The sequence below is a fragment of the Xenopus laevis genome, chromosome 5L (assembly GCF_017654675.1).
Source record: "Xenopus laevis strain J_2021 chromosome 5L, Xenopus_laevis_v10.1, whole genome shotgun sequence".
NCBI lineage: Eukaryota > Metazoa > Chordata > Amphibia > Anura > Pipidae > Xenopus > Xenopus laevis.
This window is the reverse complement of record NC_054379.1, coordinates 11824589-11847671: the sequence shown is the minus strand read 5'-3', so window position 1 is coordinate 11847671 and position 23083 is coordinate 11824589. Positions and strand designations below refer to the sequence as shown.

Genomic DNA, 23083 nt, shown 5'->3' with positions numbered 1-23083 from the left:
CAAGGTTTTTAGGGGGTAAACTTGAATTTTTCGTGGGGAAAAAAAACGTAAAATTTTTTGAGATTTATCATACCCCAAAGCTGCTAAAAATCAGAATCCGAAAATACTCCATCTCAGACCTGTCAAGGTCATGTAGAAGTAAGTGGAAGATGTCCCTCAAGTTGTTTCTTAACATCATGATCTGTGCTGAACAATCCAAAATGTTGGTCTGATAATCTGAAAAAGTTACAGCGAAAATTGAATAAAATCGAGTTTTTGGAGCAACAGTTGTACGAATTGACGCTCGATTATGTTGCGACATTTTGTTGCTCCGATTTTATCAAGAAAGATTATTGATAAATGAGTGCATTTCATGTCAGATGTGTTTTCATAAAATTTTTTAATAAATTCAAGTTTCAGTAAATAAGCCCCTTCAATACAAAAACATTTCAAATTATGTTCTCTAGTAAATAAGCACATGGTTCCACAATGCAAAAATAGAAATTCATTGTTGAAAAAAATTTCAAAAAGTCTTTATTATAAAATAAATTACAAACCCCACAGTCTGTGGCCTTTCGCGTTTCGTGCCAATTAGTTATAGGCTAAGGGGGTTATTTACTAAACTCCAAATGCAAAAGTCCCGAAAAATGTGTGATTTTTTTAAATAAAATAAAAAATCATGAATTTTTCGTAATTTGTTAAACCCAGATGATGGAAAAGTCCATTTCAGACTTGTCGACTTAAGTCAATGGGAGAAGTCCCAATGATTTTTTGATGTGCGCTGGGTTTTGTGCAATACCCTGAAGTTTTCAGAGTTTTCGTGCAAAAAAGTATAAGAAATCTGAGTTTTTGGATGAAAAATAGGAAAAAAACGCGAAAATCTGATTTTTTTTCCTGCAAAGAAATTTTCAGGAAAATGTAATAATTAAGGCTGCACCGAATCCAGGATTCGGTTTTTGATTCAGCCTTTTTCAGCAGGATTCGGCCGAATCCTTGTGCCTGGTTGAACCGAATCCGAATCCTATTTTGCATATGCAAATTGTGGGGAGGGCGGGATTTCACGTGACTTTTTGTTACATAACAAGGAAGTAAACCAATTTTTTCCACTTTTTCCTTTCCTGCCCCTAATTTGCACATGCAAACTAGGATTCAGTTCGGTATTCGGCCGAATCTTCCAAGATGGATTCGGCCGAATCCAAAATAGTGGATTTGGTGCATCCCTAGTAATAATAAGCGTAAAAAACCCTAGCAGATTTGATTAGAGTTTGTAGCAGAAAATGTTGATAAAATCGGACTTTGATAAATAACCCCCTAAGTGGTCACTTCAGTTTGGTCAGTCTGAGGCAAACATCTAGGTTAAATTTCAAAAATTGCAGTGACACATATATTAAATGGACACAATTTCCAAATTGGAGCTCCACCGACATAAAGATCCTTTATCTGGGTAACCCCAGGTCCCAAACTGATCTCCTGCCTCAACACAAAATCATATCCATTTTTAATAGTTTCTATGGTTTAAACTTCTCTCTGAATGTATTTATTATGCATACATTCTCTTGGTAATTGTCTATTTTACTTTGGTTATTATTTCTAGAACTCACAAGGATTGCCTTTATTTTACTGTAATCCCTGCTAAATACGTACTTGATACTTCCACAATTTATTATAGTATTTGTGATTATTTTTGGACGTATTCATTATGCTTATTTCAGTAAATCATCTGTTGAAGAAGAAGTATGGACAATACCCATTTCTTCTAAATTCATCTCAGTGTAACAGTAAGTGTGAAGTGTCAGTCACAAAACAATGAACTTTTGCATACACAACATTTCAGGCAGAAATTTCCCAACAACTGAAACTGTAAAAACTTCTCGCTAACACCTATCGTAACACATGAATTAAAATGTACAAACACCATCAGAAACTCAACAATGACTTCATAAATATAATGAAAGGCATCAATATTAAGTGGTTCAGAAGAGGACTAGTGGCAGTAGCCATATGATTTTATACAATGCTACAGTATATAGGCAAATACCAAATGGGGAAACTGTAAAATCGAAATAATAATTTAATAATTCAGAAAATTTTAATATATTGACCCTCTGTGTTAGATCAATAAAATGTCAGGGTAAGTAGAAAATTCCAAAGATGTAAAACTTAGAGGCAGATTTGTCAACATTTGATTGGAAGTTCAAAAAATGTGAAAATGTAAAAATCGTATTTATGGAAAAACTTTAAAATCTTGGGGAGAAAAAAACTTGAAAAGCAGTGACATCACTTGGGGAGTTATTTATCAAAGGTCGAGTGTTAGAGGGTTTTTTTCTACCTCTAATGAACTCGAATGACCTTGAATGGTATTAAGAAAAACTCGAATGGCAAAAACCCAAATATGCGAGTTTGAGTCCTGCAAAAAACTGGAATTGATCGAGTTTTCCATATAAAAAACTCCAATCGGTCAAAACGAGTTCTCGCTTTGGGTTTTAATTCAAAACCTCTGGAAAAAAACTCAAGCAGGCTATTAACTTCTTTAAATGGTTCCAGGGACCTCTGCTATTGACTTCTACAGAACCTCAACAGGTTTTAGGTGGTTTATTTTTGGATTCAAGTTATTTTCAGGGTCGAGGTATAATAAATCTTGAATATTGGAGTTTTTTGATCGATGACAGTTTTTTTTAAATCCCTAAAATATGATTTTTGCCCAAAAAATACAACTTGAAAACTCAATTTTTTGAGGAAAAAACAACATCTGACCCTTGCTATCCCTGATTTTCAATGTGTCTCCCAAATGTACAAATGATGATGAAAACTCAAAACTGAAAAATAGTTTTAGATAACTCCCATAGACTTCTACACAAACGTATGCCACCTTTTAGATGGTGGTCTTTTTTATCAAATTTTTACACTTAGTAATTCTAAAAAATTTGAGTTTTAGAAACTCGAATTTGAATTTGTGATTTCAGCCACAAAAAGCTTGAAGCAAGGTAAAAGAAAAATTCAATTTGAATGTTGATAAATCGGCCCATTGATCTGCCGAAATAACTACTAACTTTTAAAATTGTATATGAAACATGGGATAATAACCTACAAATTATCGGTTATCCAAATTCTGTATAAAAATAGCTTTATGAATATTTTCTGATTTCAGAACATTTTTTCCAAGTTGACTTGTTTTTTTCCATGTTTTGTTGAACACCTTTTTATTTTCCAAATATTTACTATTATGGCATGCATCTTTTGTTTCTTCCATAATCTTTTTATGCCTAAAATTGCTTGCCTATCTGAAGGTCACGCTAGCCATTTCTGCCAGTTGGAACACTGGAACACTGGAACAGCATTGTTAAAAAGATTATTTTGAAAATTTGCTGAAATAGTTTTGTAATAAGCCTATGACTTCCTGAACTGAACAAAATAATATCATCGTGACAAATGTCGCCAAAGTGAATTTTATGGAATGACGCCAAAGTTCTTTTTTCCTTTTTGAATTGGGAAAAGCCGGAAATATAGAAAATTGTCCCAATGTATCCTGGAGAGTATTTTAATCAAGTCTGTTGAAGTTCTGCATTATTTATTTGTTTTTTGTATAAATGTTATGATATACTGAATACTGAAACAAGGTTCCAGATGAAGGAAAACATTGTTGTATCAGACATAGTTCTAAGGATATCTAGGACAGCAAATAAGCCTTCACCGCAAATCATCACCATAGTTGACCTTTAAGCTGGGCTTTCAGATGTATTGAAAAATCTGATTTTTTTATCGCTAAGACCAGTGGTTGTCGGACATTTTCCGTTCAAACCTTCCTTGGAGTTCTGTCCTTGGGTCAGGGTACCCTTAGTTTCTTACAAGCTTCCAGATGAAGGAACCATTGTAGTATCAGACATAGTTCTAAGGATATCTAGGGCAGCAAATAAACCATCACTCCAAATCATCATCATAGTTGACCTTCAAGCTGGGTGTTCAGATTTATTAAAAATATAAAAAAAAATTGAGACCAGTGGTTTTTGGATATTTTCAGTTCAAACCCTCCTTGGAGCTCTGTCCTTGGGTCAGGGTACCCTTAGTTTCAGGCATAGTTCTAAGGAAATCTAGGAAAGCAAATAAGCCTTCACTCCAAATCAGCACCATAGTTGACCTTCAAGCTGGGCTTTCAGATGTATTGAGTAGAGTAAAAAGGCTTTTACTGCCAAATCTCACCCTCACTAACCATCAGGCTGCTCACTCCCGCCACTGCTTCAAGCCAGGAACTGCTTCTGTAGACAGATATAAGGGCCACTGCTATATATATATATATATATATATATATATATATATATATATATATATATATATATATATATATATATATATATATATATCATCAGTTACTCTACTTCTTGTTTTTCCCTTCTGTCTTTTTATTCTAATCCAGTATTTCTTACCCTTTCCATCTCTTACTTTCATTTCTTTTACATTCTCACAACTCTACTTGTTCTTTTTTATCCTCCAACCATCCCTTTATACCCACTTCCAATACAAAAATATACCCTCGCCCTCTAACCCAGAGATCCCCAACCGGTAGCTCGTGAGCAACTTGTTGCTCCCCAACCCCTCGGATGTTGCTCTCAATTCCAGGCTTGGAGGAAAGTTTTAGTTGCATAACAAACAGGTATCCTACCAAACAGAGTCTCCTGTAGGCTGCCAGTCCACATAGGGGCGACCAATCACAGTCCTTATTTGGCACCACCTTGGAACAGTTTTCATGCTTGTGTTGCTCCCCAGTTCTTTTTACATCCGAATGTTGCTCACAGGTGGAAAAGTTTGGGGACCCCTGCCTAACCAAAGTTACTTTGCTACTGATCTGGGTAGTGCAATACTCTAACAGACATATAGGGGTTTAGTCTGTGTTTTTGGCTTAACTTGTCCTTTAATAGTCTAGAAAATTGTTGATTGGTGGATTCTGAAAGTATCAGCTATGTAACTATTCCTGTATCAGTGGCTGACCCTGGCATCCACGGTGCAGACCAATCGGAAGAAATGGTTATATTCCAGCTCAGATACTGTATAATGTGGGCAAGTCAGGCCTGACCTTACGTCGGGTCACAACGAGGGGAGAAGAGATGATGTAGTAAAACCACCAGATTCGGTTTCGATCACGTGAGGCTATTGAGAAATTAATTTGATGTTCCCATGACGGATTCCGCAACCACATTATACAATTACAACATATATATTAAGCAGCAGCCTGAAGGGGGTTATATAAATCCCTTATAAATACAGCACAAATCCACATCATTTCAATGAACAAACGACTATTGTTGGTGCCAAAAAAACTGATGTTGTGACATTTGGAAAATGAACAGGGTGAAAATATGTGACTGGAGTCACTGCAGCCAGTGTGATGTGCAGTAAAGAAACCTCATTTAGAGTCAGGAACAAGCTCCAACTTTAGCGAATCTGACCCATATTTTCCCACTGGTGGATTTTTGTAACTTGTACCCCTTTTATTTAATGTCAATTTCCCAGTTTAGGCTTAAACCCAAATATACATGGAATTCTGATGTCCATAGTTTTATAAATAGGCGTATGGGAATTTTCATTTTACAGATTAAGTTGGTATGGTCTCTCTGCAACTCTGTATATATATTTTATTTTATTTTTTATTTTTCGCACTGCTACCCAACGCCTATTAGTTGCTTTATAAAGTGAACAGTGACATCTAGTGGTGACTAGCATAACGTCTCAATGGACCAGTGAGTAAAGGAGGCCATAGAGTTAACAATTACGTTCGTTCTTGCGACCATTGGTCACAAGAAAGATTGTTGTTTCAATACACACGTGTAGAGCTGAATCGTCAGATATACGGGTATAAACAATAGAATTCTACCTGTATCTGACAATTCAGCACTAAAGACCGATGTTCAGGTGCCTTCAAAGACATAGGGGCAAATTCACTAAGCGCCGAAGCGCCGAACGCTAGCGTTACTTCGCTAGCGTTTGGCATTTTCATTACTGCGCAAATTCACTAACGAACACTGGCGTAGATTCGCTAGTGTTACTTCGCACCCTTACGCCTGGCGAATTATCGCTATGGACGTAACTACGCAAATTCACTAACTTGCGCAGTGTACTGAACGCTACCTTTTACGCTAGACTTCCTTCGCCACCTCAGACCAGGCGAAGCGCAATAGAGTAGATAGGGATCGCTTCAAAAAAAGTCAAAAAATTTTCTAAGTCCCAAAAAACGCTGGCGTGTTTTCTACATTATGGGTGATAGGCTGAAAAAGATCGAAAAATTTTTTGGGGCTCCCCTCCTTCCCCCCTACATTTCCAGACTCATGGCAACTTACTTATACAGTGGGCACATGTGTAGGGCAAAATAAAATTTTTATTTGATGTTTTGAAGGTTTCCCAGGCATTTGTAGTGCTGATACGTATTCCTCCATTGAAATTTGAATTTGGCGCCGTATGCAAATTAACCTTCGCTAGCGTAACTTTGCTTCACTTAGCGAATCAACACTAGTGCAAATCTTGAAATCTTACGCTACCCCTGTGCGCAACTTCGGATTTTAGTGAATTTGCGGAGCGCTGGCGAAACCACGCCTGGCGAAGTGTGGCGAAGTTGCGCCTGGCGCAACTACGATTCTTAGTGAATTTGCTCCATAGATACAACCAGTACTAAATGATCTAAATGATAGTGCTCTAAGGGTTTATAATAACTAATTACTGATCCATTGACCCAATGTATTGGGTTCACATCATGATCACAAACTGTTTGTGAAGATTCTCATTTATCCAGGTCATGGCATATGTATATCTGTAGAAATAAGTCAAATCAACTGGACTTTCTGTGTTTTTCTTGAAGTCTTTTCACCAGTCATCCAACTGGCTTTCTCAATGATCACAAACTATTTTTCTACTGAAACCCACTTAGGGGTGGGTTGGGAGCTTCTGCTTGATGAAGTGCCTGAATGCATGAAATGTGTAAGGCTGTGGGTCTATTTACTCCTTGCCTGAAATAGGATCTGTGAGTATCTGCTGTTTCTTCAGTGGTTGAATACCTCCACCATGAGCTGTTGGTGTGGGGCATGGACACCCAGACCCCACGTGTAGACTGGTGAGACTATATAATGTGGTTACGAACCAGCAATTCCCTTTTTTTCAACACTGGGAGCTTCTGCTTCCCTACTGAGCATCACTGAACACAAGTGCAGGAGGTCTAAGGGCTGTGTCCTAACCCATATTGGAGCTAAAGAATCAGGAGGCCAGAGGCCATTCATGTTGGTAGGAGACATCACCCCGCTACTATGGGGTAAAAATATTCCCCATCTATGAAAAGGTCATACAATTGCCTTAAAGGGATACGGTCATGGGAAAACATGTTTTTTTTTTCAAAACACATCAGTTAATAGTGCTGCTCCAGTATAATTCTGCACGGAACCGGTATTACAAAAGAGCAAACTGTTTTTTTAAATCTAATTTTTAAATCTGACATGGGGCTAGACATATTGTCAGTTTCCCAGCTGCCCCATGTCATGTGACTTGTGCTCTGATAAACTTCAGTCACTCTTTACTGCAAGTTGGAGTGATATCACCCTCTCCCTTCCTCCCCTCACCAGCAGCCTAACAACAGAACAATGGGAAGGTAACCAGATTGCAGCTCCCTAACACAAGATAACAGCTGCCTGGTAGATCTAAGAACAGCACTCAATAGTAAAATCCAGGTCCCACTGCGACACATTCAGTTACATTGAGTAGGAGAAACAACAGCCTGCCAGAAAGCAGTTCCATCCTAAAGTTCTGGCTCTTTCTGAAATCACATGACCAGGCAAAATGACCTGAGATGCACCTACACACCAATATTACAACTAAATACACTTGCTGGTTCAGAAATGAAATGTTATATTGTAGAGTGAATTATTTGCAGTGTAAACAGTGTCATTTAGAAATAAAACCAACATCATAAAATGACAGAATCCCTTTAATGGCCTTGCAAAATAATCCACCCCTGCAGGGGAAACAGAATACATGAAGACCTGATTAAATTGGGGTCCCCTGGAGCACAGAACACTTGCAGCCCAGAGAGACACAACCCAATACTTTTTTAGAAAGGATTTTTAAAGGAACTCGGTCTGGACTAATCGGGTTACTGACTGACGACTAAGTCATGGGGAAGCAACGTTCTCTATCACTTGTATTCTGTAGGAGTCATAACTCCCCTCCAGCAATAGGCACTTTATGGCACTGTTGGGTCAAGACCAGAGATCCCGATACCGGGGTACTGAAGCAGCCCACATTAATTAAACAGTAACTCTACCCAATAGAGTATATGTTACAGGTGTGATACAGAACGTTCCTTCTCCATGGTTAAGTCATTGAATAACATGATCAGTTTCATGTGTTGAATTATATATATTCAATGTATTGCTAATATACATCCATACCTCTTCTCCATTGTGGCAATAGGATTGTTTATTCCGATATGGAGCTTGCAGTCAAATCGCCACAAACTTTTATTTTTAGGAACTATTCAATCTGGATGTTTTGTAATGGATTTATGTGTATAATGTGCTACAAGCCTTGTGATTCACCCAGGCTTCACTAGAGGGCTCTCTTCTGTTTCCTATAAGTACACGTTCGGCTTTGTATTCACTGACAAAAGGGCCTGAGTCCTAACATTTTCGAGCAACCTTATAAAGTATTTGGAGCACCCAATGTTCTAGAACAGAAGCCAGTTGCATGCGCTTGCCCCGGGCCCCCTTCATTTGCTGATGGTGAAATCCCCATGAAAGGTTACACCTTGTGCTACATATACATACATATATACAGTATATACACAAGACAAGATACACACATTATATATATATATAGTGAATAAAGTACCCCCTCTTGTAAAATATAAGGATATTATAAGTTACCGAGGAGTTTCATGACCATATAAAAACACGAGGCCGAAGGCCGAGTGTCTTTATACAGGTCATGGAACTCCAAGGTAACTTCTAATATCCTCATATTTTACAACTGGGGGTACTTTATTTATTATAATACACAAGTTTCAGTGAGTCATGTGACCGAAATGACATCAGAATTCACCGTTTATAACTGATGACATCAGAACTCACCGTTTATAAGGATATAATTTACAAGATATTCATGGCTTTTGTGTATTATATATATATATATATATATATATATATATACATACATACACATATACATATATACAGGTATGGGGACCTGATATACAGAATGCTGGGGACCTGGGGTTTTCAAGATAACAGATCTTTCTGTAATCTGGATGTTCATACCTTAAAGGGATACTGTCATGGGAAAAAACATTTTTTTCAAAATGAATCAGTTAATAGTGCTACTCCAGCAGAATTCTGCACTGAAATCAATTTCTCAAAAGAGCAAACAGATTTTTTTATATTGAATTTTGAAATCTGACATGGAGCTAGACATATTGTCAATTTCCCAGCTGCCCCAAGTCAAATGTTTTCTGATGACAGGATCCTTTTTAAGTCTACTAGAAAATCATGTAAACATTAATTAAACTCAATAATTGCTTCCAATAAGGACTAGTTAATCTTGGTTTGGATCAAGTACAAGGTACTGTTTTAGTATTACACAGAAAAAGGAAATCAATTTTTAAAATTTGGATTAAATGATTATAATGGAGTCTATAGGAGGTGGCCTTTCCGGATTATATACATACATATACACACACACACACAATACTGAATGAGGCAACACAGCCATTTCTTTTTCAATATATTTAATAAAAAGTATCAAAACGCAAAATACCTCATTATAGAAAACAAAAGGTTTGAAAGTACCTTATTCTGACTTAGCATGCAAATCCTCACATCCGTTACATATCGGGAACTGCGTCGGACGCAGAACCGCGGCCATAATTCAACCTGCAGATGCTCCAGACTTAGTGAAAAATATATATATCTATACATAGAGGGCTAACAGGATTAACATACAAGCCACGGATATAACAAAAAGCCAAACAAAATTACATGACGCCTGCGTCACCTGTAATATATTTGGATATATAGATTTAGGTATAATTTATACACATATATATATATAGTAGGAAACGTAGGACACAAAGGAAGTCGAGATGCGTGGTTTGTCATCCATGAACTACACACAGAAGTCTATATATTCAGTGCACCCATCTAAGGATTAAGGAATATGATTGGGCCCAGTGAGCTTGCAATCTACATAACATCAGGCCCCCCAGTTATACTGATCAGGCAGTACTGATAAACTATTATTCTTCCATTTGTCTATATGGCAGGTGGGTCCTTTAATACTATTTTGGTTGGAAACCAAATTCATTTAACAAACACTGCCCCTAGAGGATGTAGATGGAAAGTAATTGGACAATATGTAATTCCATCTGCAGCCACTAGAGGCCAGTGGTGGCTACCTGAATTAGTGACCGCGGGTCGGGCAAGTTATGGCCAACCTTGCACGCTTTTTTGCAGGTGGCGGGTGCGGGTTGAGCTCTTCTCCTGCTCTCCCCGCCCGCCACCGTCAAATGGTTAGTCTTTTATAGATGATGTGCCTGCTTGCCCCGCCACTTTTGTGACATCGTCGGTGGGGCGGATCGGTGCGGGTCTATAAAAATAACCCGGAAGTGCGGATGCAGGTGGGCATGGGCTAAGGGAGGGCAGGTTAGGGTCGGGTGCAGGTTGGGGAAATCCCGACCCGCACATCACTAACCTGAATGCCTTTAAAACTACAAACCCCTCTAGGGGTCAGGGGCAATTTCTGTGTTTAGATTGTACTATTTTTGGACTTCATTCAACCGTGGAGCTAGGGGACATTACAATATATCCCAGCATGACGCATTTAATATTCTGTTGCAGAATATAAATATTAGACACATCCCAAACAAGTAAATGCCATTATTTGTACTTGGGGGGAAAAAAAAGCAGAATATGGGGAAATGTTTTGGCTTTTGTCTTACACAACACACTGTATAGAAGGTATAAATGACTAAATGACTAGCTCTTTCCTCTATTCATTACTGGTGGCACTGATGCCAATGGGTACTGCCCGGGGAAGTGATTGGTAAATAAATAAAAAATAGAACGTAAGGGGCATTTTATGTTCTTTTCACATATTTATATCCCCACCCTAGAATGATAATGGTTGGTGTACAGAACAAAACAGGTGGAGATGACTGACTAAATAGCTGCTTCTCCTCTCACCTGAACTACTTTCAATTGTACTGTTCTGCACAGGGATCTTTAAGGGGTAGTGAGCACATTCTCATAATTCTTACACAGCCAAATCAATCCAGTGGCCTATGGTTTATGGAAAAGCAGGGGTAATATTGCCAAGCCTATATGGATTAGCGTAGTGCTTAAAGGAGAAGGAAAGGTTAAAATTAAGTAAACTTTATCAGAAAGGTCTATATAAATACACCAGTAAAGCCTCAAAGTAATGTTGCTCTGAGTCAAAAGAAACACCATATTTCTTTCCTTATATTGTGTATACGTGGACTTCTGTATCAGACTTCCTGTTTTTAGCTTAAACCTCCAGGACTAGGGCTTGAGCATGCTCAGTTTGCTCCTCTCTCCCTCCCTACTGTAATCTGAGCCCAGAGCTATGAGTGAGCAGGGAGAGACTCAGACAGGAAGTGATGTCACACCAAGCTATTATGGCAGCTGCTATCCTAAACAGAGAGAGCTTCTAAAGCTGTTTATTCAGGTATGGTAAAGCAGAATAAATATAGTGTAATCGCTCGCACTATTGTGGCTAATCTATTGGCAATAAACTGCCTCTGTAGCTTTCCTTCTCCTTTAATACGTCCCCTATAAGGCAATGCTTTGTAAGTCTTAACTAACACATGGGTGGTTGACAGTAGCTCAGACCCCATTGATTCCAAACACTGAAATGTCTACTTATTGTGGTTCTGGCAAAAAAAAAAAAAAGAGAAATTGCACATTTTTGTGTTGAAAATAACAAACAAATCCCATAGTGCTGCTAAATAATAACAGGATTAGTAAATGGCTTCTAGTTAAAGCCCCATGACGTTTGCTGCATCTTCCAAAGAACGCTGTTCCCTCTAGGGGGATACTTAGGATTCAGTCACGTGATACCCTTCCAGGCCGTCAGAATCCAGTCTTCTGACAAGACGTCTTTCCCCATCCAGGCCTTTTCCCCGGGTAGAATTCCGGAGCAAGGAGTCTCTCCGACACACAGTCATTGGCCGTTGGAGGTTTAAGTGACTTGTAATAACACAGTGAGATGCTCAGGTCCATCACACAAGTCTCTTAGCTCTGCAGGGTTCCATCTTTGATCTGCTGGATGAAGAGGTTGCGCTCGTCTTCGGGGGTCCTCCCGTTCTGAGCCCGGACGATGCACGTGGGTCGGTGGAGGTTGAGCATGTAGATCAGATGCTGCTTCTCGTTCTTCAATTCCTCAATTTGGGCTTTCAGATCTGCATTGATAGATTCCAACTTCTCCGATTCCTTGTGGGAGGGGGAAAAGGAAGAATAAATGAGACCCTCCTGAAAACAAACCTGGGACTTTATAATAATGGAATAAATCTCTTGCTCCATCTACAAATATATTTGTACGGGCAGTGGAGTATTGTGCAATTTAGGAAGGGAAATTCCTCTTTTAGGGACAGATTATGAAAGTTATTAATCATAACTGTCATGTCTATATGAGCCTTAATTAGACCTGGGCCAGTGCGATCGTTATATGTAAAGCAGCACTGTGCTGATCAGGCCTGATAAATGGGGTTGTTCACCTTTAAATTAACTCTTAGTATGATGTAGAGAGTGATATTCTGAGAAAATTTGCATTGGTTTTCATTTTTTATTATTTGTGGTTTTTGAGTTATTATTTAAGCTTTTTATTCAGCGGCTCTCCTGTTTGTAATTTCAGCAATCTGGTTGCTAGGGTCTAAATTACCCTAGCAACCATGCATTCATTTCAATAAGAGACTGGAATATAATTAATAGAGACCTAAATAGTACATGAGCAGTAAAAAGTAGCAATAACAATACATTTGTAGCCTTACAGATCATTCTTTTTGTTTTAGATGGGGTCAGTGACCCCTATTTGAAAGCTGGAAAGAGTCAGAAGAAGGAGGCAAATAATTAAAAAATTATAAAAAATAAATAATTAAAATTTACTTGGAATTGGCCAATCTATAACATACTAAGGGGTTATTTACTAAACTCCAAATGCAAAAATCAAAAAAAGCAGGATTTTTTTATATAAAATCTGACTTTTAAAAAAATCTCGAATTTTTCGGAATTTATTAAACCTTGAGGATGGAAAAGTCTGAATCTGAAAATCCAGCATCTCAGACCTGTCGAGGTTGCATATAAGCCAATGGGAGAAGTTTGCTTGACAAAGGGGTTACGCCCCGAAACGTTGCATCCGCAATAAATGAGCAAGGGGTTTCCCTGCTAGAAGCAACCCATGCTGTGCCAGTGTTTTCTTGCTTTTCATGTGGATTTTGAGGTTGCCAAACGCCTCCTTCACTGAGCACCTGGGATTCGTTTTGATTAGGAAGGCCAGGGTGTGCTAGGGTAATTTCTTTTTTGACTCCAATGGGAGGAGTCCCAATGATTTTTTCGGCAATACCCCAAAGTTTTTGGGCAAAATTTGGAGCATTCGGGTGAAAAATCTGACAAAAATCGGATGAAAAATACGGGAAAAAAAATTCACGAAAATCGGATTTTTCCCCACAAACAAAATTTTTGGGAAAGTATTAATAAATAAGCCCAAAAATAAGTAACCCCCCCCCCCCAAAAGTTAACTTAAAGGTGAACCACCCGTTTAATGAAGATCTAAACTCAGAGAAAGAGTTTCTCCTCTGAGCACTTTTATAGTCTCTATTAACTGTATATTCGGTGACTTTCAAAGAGAGTCGCTGAGCCAAAAGCCTGGTATTAACAGTCTCCTGGGGGCTGAATTTGTCCAGGCGCAGTGGGCTGTAACAGCCATTCAGTATGTCTCGTTTACTGGTCACCGGATAATAGGAAACATTTTATTGGTTGCTATGGGTTACTGCACCTGGACAAACGTAGTGCTTGTTAATATCTAACAAACCAATAAAAATAAAAAAATGTATATATAAGGGTAGTCTGAGTAAAATTACAAACATTTTATTTTTCTTTAGATCCCATTTAAAGCTTTTCACTCCTTATTTTGGCACTGCCTGCATTGTATGAATAGCTTCCAGGTTGCTGGGAGTTGCAGTCTAGGGGCTGCAGGTTGTACATCACTACTGTCACGGAAACCAATAAACCCCAACTCCATTAACTGTTCTACAATCAACATTTTACAATTACACATGACTTGCTAATTTTTATGGTCAGTGGCACCTCTAATTTTATCTGGCTGCCAAAAGGTTTCCCTGGGGCTCATTTATCAACACTGGGCAAATTTGCTAATGGGCAGTAACCTATAGCAACCAGTGATTGGCAGAACAACGAATGCAACAATTTGATTGGTTGCCATGAGTTACTGCCCATGGGCAAATTTGCCCGGTGTTGATAAATGACCCTTGCTGTGTAAACACCTACTCAACAGCCCAAACCTTGAGATGTAATCATATCGGGAATCTGACTCAGAATTGTGCAACTTTATTCTTTAAGGAAATCTGAAGCTTAAAATAAAAATGTTGATTTCAGCTGCAGGGAAGTGACATTTCAGCAGAGTTTCTGCCTCATAAAGAAAATGAAAGTGCTGATATAGCCGGGCTCATTGGGCTCTGTAGCCTGACCTTATATAGTCTGCCCATAGTGAAACAGGACGCTGACCCCCAGCTGTGACTTACTGGCAGCACCAGGAGATTGGCTGCTACTGTCATAGGGAACCTAGGGGTGCACCCCTGAAATAATCCCCCATAATCCTCAGTAACATGAACAGCAGGGATTGTGTATGTGTCTATAATACACAAAAGTCATGAATATCTTGTAAATGATATCCTTATAAACGGTGACTAGTGATGTCATCAGTTATAAAAGTGAGTAGTGATGTCATCAGTTATAACTGTCATTTCTGTCACATGACTCACTAAAACTTGTGTATTATAATAAATAAAGTACCCCTTGTTGGAAAAAATGAGGATATTAGAAGTAACCTTGGAGTTCCATGACCTGTTTAAAAGCACTCGGCCTTGTACTTTTATATGGTAATGGAACTCCTCTGTGACTTATAATATCCTTATATTTTACAAGAGGGGGTACTTTATTCACTATATAATCAGAAGGAGACGGTGTAATAGCAAACACTGAGTCTGCTGCAGGTTTTGGGTCCCGCAGGGAGCAATAAGCAAACCGATTAATGATGCTGATTGGCTGTTAGACAACTAGATTTCTTTGAGAATAAGAACTTTAGGCTGAGTATTGCCTTACCTTCTGCAAACTATCTGTCCTTTCCTTCTTTTTATTTCGACACTTGGCGGCAGCAACTTTATTCCTTTCCCTCCTCCTCTTTTTCCGATCATCTTCCTCTGGGGCAAACTGTGGCAAAAAGGAAAGTAGTGTTGTTAGTAGTAGCATGGGTGCAACACTAGCAGTGGCAACGCCCCCCTAAAATCAAGACCCCCAGAGACAGGTAATAAATTGAAAGGGCTCAACTCTATAAGACTGAAGCAGCAAAAAGGCCTCAAACTGACTTCTGATAAAGAGTTTGAAGGAATGAATCACTGGGAGGGAGACTTGAGCAATGCTTATATCAGCCTTAATGATACAATGAAGCAGCTTGGTATGAGGAAGTAAATGTCAGCCTTTAGGTTGCAAAACTCTCCTAAATGTCATTGTGCTATAGAATGTATGGCTGAGGTTAACTGTGACACAGGTGGTGATTATGTGACACACTCTCAACACACGGCCCCAAACTGTGGGGATGGGGGGAGCAGTGGTAGAAGAACTATAGGTGGCCAATTAAGATGTTTCCAGGAAAGATTATTCGTTTCAATACACACGTGTAGAGCTGATTAGTCAGATAAACATATAGAAACAATAGAATTCTACCTGTATCTGACCATTCAGCACTAACAATGGGTGATTTTCGGGTGCCTTCAAAGAGACCCAATCAAAATTTTCAGCCAGCCTGATCGCCAAACCGACCGCCAAGTCTTCTATCATTCAGCTTGTCTCCCACCATACACACACACCGAATATCATACGACAATTAGTTTCATACAATATTATGGGTACGTCTATGGCCACCTTTTGGGTAAGATTTGCTTTCCTAGATACCCCTGAAAGCCCACAATGAAGGTCAATTAACAGGAGATTGGGGGTAAATATGTATTTGCTGCCCTAGATATTCTTGGCACTATTGTGGGGACCCTGCCCAAAAGTTGGTCCTCCAATAGGGAACTGAGCTGAAAAAACATTTTTTTTTTCAAAAGACATCAGTTCATAGTGCTGCTCCAGCCGAATTCTGCTCTTAAATCCGTTTTCAAACGAGCAAACAGATTTTTTTGTTATATTTAATTTTGAAATCTGACATGGCACTAGACATATTGTCAGTTTCCCAGGTGCCCCCAGTCATGTGACGTGTGCTCTGATAAACTTCAGTTACTCTTTACTGCTGTACTACAAGTTGATATCACTCCTCCCTTTCCCCCCAGCAGCCTAACACCAGAACAATGGAAAGGTAACCAGACAGCAGCTCCCTAACACAAGATAACAGCTGCCTGGTAGATCTAAGAACAGCACTCAATAGTAAAATCCAGGTCCCACTGAGACACATTCAGTTACATTGAGTAGGAGAAACAACAGCCTGCCAGAAAGCAGTTCCATCCTAAAGTGCTGGCTCTTTCTGAAATCACATGACCAGGCAAAATGAGCTGAGATGCACTTACACACCAATATTATAACTAAATACACTTGCTGGTCAGGAATGACATTTTATATTGTAGAGTGAATTATTTGCAATGTAAACAGCGTCATTTAGAAATAAAAACTACACCATAAAAATCATGACAGAATCCCTTTAAAGTGTATTCCGCAGTACATATATATGGAATAAAGGTAAGGCACTGGACATACCTCGGATTTGGGGACTGTCAATTCTAAGGGGCCGTCGGACACCACCACCGAATCTAAAGAGCAGGGGGCTCGGGTGGAGAATCGCTTATTCTGAATGGCGAACCTTAGTTCCTCTTTAACCAGTGGGGTGAGGTTAGTGAAATCCTCAAAGCTGAACGACATTGTCGGGGACAGACAGGGCACTATGGCCGTCGCACTCACTTCTGCAGCCGAGCCTTGTCCTGGGTGTTGCAGCATCATTTTCTGAGGGGGGTAAAAGAAATACATAAATTTAGATGCACCGCTCACAGCTGAATTACAACTCCCAGCATCCTTCACCAACCAAGATGCATTTATAGATGTAGTTCTTATGGAACAGCAAGTTGGGTTTTTTCTCAGCGATTTGACTTCAAATTCTAAAAATCTGTAAGATTCCAATGACGCATGGGCACTCCATGGCACGTTGCCATTGGTCTTCTTTTTTTTTATGGTATTATCTGCTGACCTCTTTCCTCCCTATGGAGGAAGGAGGTCAGTGCTGGAAGCTGGTGGGGAAAGGTACTACAGAATGCTCGGGACCTGTGGTTTTCCGGATAATGGATCTTTCTGTAATTTGAATCTTCATGCCTTAAGTCTACTAGAAAATCATGTAAACATTAAATAAATAAAATAGGCTGGTTTTGCTTCCAATAAGGATTAATTATATCTTAGTTGGGATCAAGTATAAGCTACTGTTTTATTATTACAGAGAAAAAGGAAATCATTTTTAAAAATGTGGATTATTTGGATAAAATGGAGTCTGTGGAAGACGGCCTTTCTGGATAACGGGATCTCATACCTGTACAACTCTTGTTAGTAAAAGATCTTGAACCCCCTCCCTGCTTTGAATGTGGAAATATTCAATATTATAACATTTCACCCCCCCCCCCCACTAGGGAAAGTTTCCAGGGTTTGGGCTGCACAAACAGATGGAGAATGTAGTGTAAATACTGACCTTTTTCTCTCTGCCCAATGCAAAGTACAAAGGTAAGCGAGAGTATAAATAGCCCATTCTGGCTTATAATTACACCAGTCTCTGCCTTTATTTTTACTTTTGAGATCACCAATTAACAGATCAGAGCCCCCGGGTATAGTTATAATTAGGATGGGGAATTGATTCTCTCTGCTCCCTGCCAAAATAAGACACAGGTCCAAATGAAATCTGCCTAAATGCTGATCCAGCAGAACCCTCTGCACTAGAAATGTCACCGATTGTTTCTAGCATCAACGTAAATAGTTGGAACACTGAACCCCATTGCTGCAGGATTCCCAGGCCTTAAAGGGGTGCTTCACCTAGAAGTTAATTTTTAGTATGTTATTTGTAAAATGTAATAGCAATGGCTTGTAATCACTACCGACGGCCATGGAATAGAGGGAGGGAAGTGATTACAACAGGCAAGTACACTCAGTTGGCTCTATTCCTGCTCACTCCACAGTGGTTCTATTCCTGCCCACTCCACAGCCGGTTGGTTCTATTCCTGCCCACTCCACAGCCGGTTGGTTCTATTCCTGCCCACTCCACAGCTGGTTCTATTCCTGCCCACTCCACAGCTGGTTCTATTCCTGCCCACTCCACAGCTGGTTGATTCTATTCCTGCCCACTCCACAGCTGGTTCTATTCCTGCCCACTCCACAGCTGGTTGGTTCTATTCCTGCCCACTCCACAGCTGGTTCTATTCCTGCCCACTCCACAGCTGGTTCTATTCCTGCCCACTCCACAGCCGGTTGATTCTATTCCTGCCCACTCCACAGCTGGTTGGTTCTATTCCTGCCCACTCCACAGCTGGTTCTATTCCTGCCCACTCCACAGCTGGTTCTATTCCTGCCCACTCCACAGCCGGTTGGTTCTATTCCTGCCCACTCCACAGCTGGTTGGTTCTATTCCTGCCCACTCCACAGCTGGTTCTATTCCTGCCCACTCCACAGCTGGTTGGTTCTATTCCTGCCCACTCCACAGCTGGTTCTATTCCTGGCCACTCCACAGCTGGTTCTATTCCTGGCCACTCCACAGCTGGTTCTATTCCTGCCCACTCCACAGCTGGTTCTATTCCTGCCCACTCCACAGCCGGTTGGTTCTATTCCTGCCCACTCCACAGCTGGTTGGTTCTATTCCTGCCCACTCCACAGCTGGTTCTATTCCTGCCCACTCCACAGCTGGTTCTATTCCTGCCCACTCCACAGCCGGTTGGTTCTATTCCTGCCCACTCCACAGCTGGTTGGTTCTATTCCTGCCCACTCCACAGCTGGTTCTATTCCTGCCCACTCCACAGCTGGTTGGTTCTATTCCTGCCCACTCCACAGCTGGTTCTATTCCTGCCCACTCCACAGCTGGTTCTATTCCTGCCCACTCCACAGCTGGTTCTATTCCTGCCCACTCCACAGCCGGTTGATTCTATTCCTGCCCACTCCACAGCTGGTTGGTTCTATTCCTGCCCACTCCACAGCTGGTTCTATTCCTGCCCACTCCACAGCTGGTTCTATTCCTGCCCACTCCACAGCCGGTTGGTTCTATTCCTGCCCACTCCACAGCCGGTTGGTTCTATTCCTGCCCACTCCACAGCTGGTTGGTTCTATTCCTGCCCACTCCACAGCTGGTTCTATTCCTGCCCACTCCACAGCTGGTTCTATTCCTGCCCACTCCACAGCTGGTTGGTTCTATTCCTGCCCACTCCACAGCTGGTTCTATTCCTGCCCACTCCACAGCTGGTTGGTTCTATTCCTGCTCACTCCACAGTTGGTTCTATTCCTGCCCACTCCACAGCTGGTTGGTTCTATTCCTGCCCACTCCACAGCTGGTTCTATTCCTTCCCACTCCACAGCTGGTTGGTTCTATTCCTGCCCACTCCACAGCTGGTTCTATTCCTTCCCACTCCACAGCTGGTTCTATTCCTGCCCACTCCACAGCCGGTTGGTTCTATTCCTGCCCACTCCACAGCTGGTTGGTTCTATTCCTGCCCACTCCACAGCTGGTTCTATTCCTGCCCACTCCACAGCTGGTTGGTTCTATTCCTTCCCACTCCACAGCTGGTTCTATTCCTGCCCACTCCACAGCTGGTTGGTTCTATTCCTGCCCACTCCACAGCTGGTTCTATTCCTGCCCACTCCACAGCTGGTTGGTTCTATTCCTGCCCACTCCACAGCTGGTTCTATTCCTGCCCACTCCACAGCCGGTTGGTTCTATTCGTGCCCACTCTAAATTTGGTTACACACAGAGAAAACAGGGAATACATAAATTGGCACCAAGTTCCCACTGCCTGTGTTTAACATCTATTTCCAGCTGCAACAATGTGGCAAATAAAAAGTTACTGTTAAAATAAATGATGCAGAAATGTTACTGATTTCCCATGTGACCTGCAACTGCCCCAATGACCCTCCTGTTGCCCGGTCACAACCTGCAGTTACTAAACTCCCGGCCTTTTTGCTGATGAAATCAGGAAACAAATGTGAGTTTCCCCAAGAAGCTGCTCCTGCGTGAGATTGTGTCACCCTATTGCCCAACTCTCAGATTAGTAACTGGGCTGCAGGTCACGGAGGTGAAAAGTCTCTATTATACGATGCTGACATCACTGGGAGAGAAGAGACTGACTGGAGCATGGAGGGTTAATACAGCTTCTTCCAATCACCTCTTGTCTCGCAAAATTTAGGGATTATGTTCTATATTATAATTATATGACACTTTTCTCTAGCTCAGTATTAACTGGGGTTTTCCTACATCAACCTGACCTGATTTCCTTTACAGGAAACTCTATAACAAAGTTTGCTCTAGGTCTAGTAACCCTTGGCAACCACTTAACATCAACAGCAGAATGATACATGCTGCGGATTTTGGAGAAAGACCCTCTTGAGTGATTTTACCATGCATTAATGATTAAAATGACATGTGTTAGCTCTTCAACCTTTCTCAATGCTGTGCTTTCTAGGAAACTGCTGTATAACAGATCATTCTGTCCCAGTGGCTGCACAGATCCTATCTGATCCCCATTGTAAGCAGCAGTCCTGTCCTGCTTTATGGCAGCTGATATTCTAGCTACTGTATCTGTATAACAGAACATTCTGTCCCAGTGGCTGCACAGATAATATCTGATCCCCATTGTAAGCAGCAGTCCTGTCCTGCTTTATGGCAGCTGATATTCTAGCTACTGTATCTGTATAACAGAGCATTCTGTCCCAGTGGCTGCACAGGTTCTATCTGATCCCCATTGTAAGCAGCAGTCCTGTCCTGCTTTATGGCAGCTGAGATTCTAGCTATCTGTATAACAGAACATTCTGTCCCAGTGGCTGCACAGATCCTATCTGATCCCCATTGTAAGCAGCAGTCCTGCCCTGCTTTATGGCAGCTGAGATTCTAGTTATCAGTTTAACAGAACATTCTGTCCCAGTGGACACTGCACACATATATAAGATCTATTATTATATCTATATATATATATATATATATATATATATATATATATATATAAATACACTATACATATATATATATATATATATATATATATATATTCTGCTATCATTATACTAGATTAAATTAGATTAAATAATGTACTTCTTGGAATTGTTGATACATATGTTCTGACTGTTGGCATCACGGCTTTCAGAGGAGATTAGTAATGTGCTGCCCGTGTAAGCCAGTGTTCCCGCAGTCAGATCCCCAGCTCCAGTCCTGCTCCACTCTCTCACAGCTGGAAATGCTACCGGAACCCTGACCGTGCCATTCCTGCTGGAATGTATCGCCACCTTGAGGCTGGTAAAGACACAGCACTCAGGAGAGAGAAGTGAAAGTATTAGGCAGCAGTTTCATCATCAGGCTGCAACCGAAACCTCCCAGAGCGGGACAAAGTCAGCCCGAGTCTATGTGTTGACCGGTTCTGGGTGTGCCAGGCACTAAAGTGGGCTACCTCTCTCTCACACACACAGCCAACTGTCCCTTCCCTTTATCCCCCGTAATACAGAGGGCAGAGCCCAAACTATCTGCCGGCCTCGCTCTCTCTTTGTCTCCAAAGTAACATTAGTAAAAGAAAAGTACAAGCAAACTGCACACTCATCTATCAGCCCAATGTATGGAGCACCCCACACTATACACCCCTATATACTCAATCCAAAAACTGAGAGACCAATAGATAAGAAGATACAGGTACTGTATACAGATACAAGAGAGACACGTGAATATAGACTCAGTCAGATGAGTAGCTACAAGAGGCTTTATAGACAAGGAGAGGGATATATAGGTGACAGAAGATATATAGATGATGGGACATGAGAAATATATATGACTGGACTAATATATAAAGGAGAGAAGTATATACATACAGATACAGATATATATATATATATATATATATATATATACGAATCTTGGATACGTGGGTGCACATCATATATATATATATATGATAGGAGATATATGGATGAAAGGTATATAAATGCTGGGCGATATATAGATGATACAAAGTTAGTAAGAGATGACATCTAGATGACAAGAGATATAAATACTATTAGATATAGATGAAGACATATACAAATGCAGACATATCATTAGATATCTGGAAGAGAAGAGATATTTATATAGAAGATATATATATACATAAGAATTGAAATGTGGATGATCAAATTTATTTCATCATATATATATTTATATATATGAAGCAATAAAGCTGATGATAAATATATACGAGATGGAAGGCATACAATTCATTTCAAAGAATTATGAATGATATGACAGATATATAGCTGGTACATAGATGGTGAGTGATATATAGTTAATGAAATAGATACAGAAGATGGAAAATATATATACAGATAATGAGAGATCTATAGATGATCAACTTATACAGAGAACGAGAAACAGATTATATAATATATAGACAGGTGATATATAGATGATGATAATGATATGAACTAGATCATTTGACAGATCTATATATATATACAGTAGAGATATTCTAATGGCAGATATATAGATGATAAGAGATATTCTAATGGCAGATATAGAAGTGATGGGATATACATAGCTAGCGAGTGATATATAGTGAATTACATACATAGAAAATGGAAAATAT

The 23083-nt window shown here is 40.1% G+C and overlaps 1 protein-coding gene across 2 annotated transcripts in view; it reads right to left on the bottom strand.

Annotated features, from left to right (window-relative positions):
- Nucleotides 1-9716: 9716 nt before the first annotated feature.
- The window catches only part of atf3.L (activating transcription factor 3 L homeolog), a 58402-nt gene continuing 45035 nt past the window's right edge, over nucleotides 9717-23083 (bottom strand). The window contains 3 exon segments of one of the 2 annotated variants that reach the window (NM_001094018.1): nucleotides 9717-12452; nucleotides 15360-15467; nucleotides 17007-17249. In NM_001094018.1, coding sequence (NP_001087487.1) covers nucleotides 12255-12452; nucleotides 15360-15467; nucleotides 17007-17246 — 546 coding nt within the window. In that variant the 5' untranslated portion in view covers nucleotides 17247-17249 and the 3' untranslated portion in view covers nucleotides 9717-12254. 2 annotated transcript variants of the gene reach the window in all.